Genomic DNA, 1,527 nt, shown 5'->3' with positions numbered 1-1,527 from the left:
CGATTATTACTTCATCGAGGTTTAACTGTACCACCCATCCAACGATATGCATCGGTCCATTTGTTTGCCCTATAAGCCTCCTCATTGGGTGGGTACAAGCCCGTTACTTCTTCCTCCACAAGAGGCGGCTCATCATTGTCCATAAGGGGCATCAACTCGCGACATGCCTCTTCCATCTCACTAAAGGTTGGTGAGACCCCAACTCTCTCTCCCTCATACCACGAGTTGCTTAGTTGGTAGTCCGAGAATGTGTTGCTAACATGGGATACAGAATCACAACTACGATCGGAGTTGTTGTCTCCGCTATACTCGCTAGTCATTTAACCTATAAAAAAATAACATAAAAAGAAATCAAAATTAAATACCAAATTGCAAATTCATTTAAATATTACAATATTTCACTACACATACTACACTACTAATGAAATTTCTCTTATTGAGCATTTTTAAGATCTTCTATTCTAGTAGCACATTTTCTTTTATCATGGCCTTCCTTCTGACAATAAGTGCACTTCCTTGGAGCCTTCTCTTTTTTACCAAGCAATTTTTATGGGCTTTTGAAATGAATGTCCTTTTTCCTTCATTTGGTTTGGGACACATTAGGGTCAAGAATTGGTTCTTCATGAGCACTTGCATTTGGAGCATGAGAATTGCTTTCGTAAGAATTAATTCCATCAACGCTCATTCTTTCGAGAATTGGTATATCTCGATTCATCACTTCAATGACATAATTATACCATTCCTTAGATGCAATGCTACTTTGAAAAAAACTCATGGTGAGCATTGTCATGCTATTAAATCTATCGGTTGGGTTCATCTCATGACTTTCTCCACTGTCCAAATTGTAAGGCAACGCACCTTCTACTCTATGAGAATGCATTTTCCACCTCCTGAGTATGAAAGTGTCGGGAATTTCCGAAATTCCTTTCTTAGTGAAAACATATAATAGATATCTACAAGGTAGTCCCGAATATTCAAACTTTCTATACATACACATTCCCGTCAAGCCTACCTTATCAAATATAACAAAATAAACTATTCTTATCGTAGGCTCGAACATGGGCCTAGAACAACCATAATACATATAGACATCCCCTTCTCTTTCCTCATCTTCACAAGCTTTTCGGTCTTTTTGAACAAAGTATTTTGAAGCCTCATCCAATTCATCTTGAAATCTTCTAAACATCTCCATTGTGTAAAGACCAAAAGCATGATTCTCCAATGTGGTATGCATTTTCATGGAACACTTTAGATTAATGGTGACATATTCTTCTTCCTTCTCCCTCATGAATTTCCTTCCCAATGCTTTTTGGGCATTTTAATGAATTCCTTCAACTCCATCGCCGAACTCACTAACTAGCAAAAAAAAATCAACGCCTCACTCCTTGATGTACTATTTTGAAACGCAAAAAATATGTTCCTAGTACATGCAATTATCCACTTGCTCTTCAACTCATATAACCCCTACAACCATTTATATTCTTTCAAGTGATAGTTAGCCACCAAGGATTCCCATCTAGCCTAAAA

At 37.5% G+C, this 1,527-nt stretch overlaps 1 protein-coding gene across 1 annotated transcript; it reads right to left on the bottom strand.

Annotated features, from left to right (window-relative positions):
• Nucleotides 1–580: 580 nt before the first annotated feature.
• LOC141703351 (protein FAR1-RELATED SEQUENCE 5-like) lies at nt 581–1,288 on the bottom strand. Its single transcript, XM_074506890.1, has one exon. It carries the CDS (start codon nt 1,286–1,288, stop codon nt 581–583), a length of 708 nt encoding a protein of 235 aa, XP_074362991.1.
• Between the last annotated feature and the right edge of the window lie 239 nt (nt 1,289–1,527).

Source organism: Apium graveolens, unplaced genomic scaffold, assembly GCF_009905375.1.
Source record: "Apium graveolens cultivar Ventura unplaced genomic scaffold, ASM990537v1 ctg6551, whole genome shotgun sequence".
Lineage (NCBI taxonomy): Eukaryota > Viridiplantae > Streptophyta > Magnoliopsida > Apiales > Apiaceae > Apium > Apium graveolens.
Note: the sequence above shows the minus strand (reverse complement) of the source record. Positions and strands in the feature narration are given on the sequence as shown.

Bases quoted from the DNA above. Each gene is read 5' to 3' on its own strand.
- LOC141703351 (XM_074506890.1), bottom strand. From the start codon at position 1,288: ATGAGGGAGAAGGAAGAAGAATATGTCACCATTAATCTAAAGTGTTCC.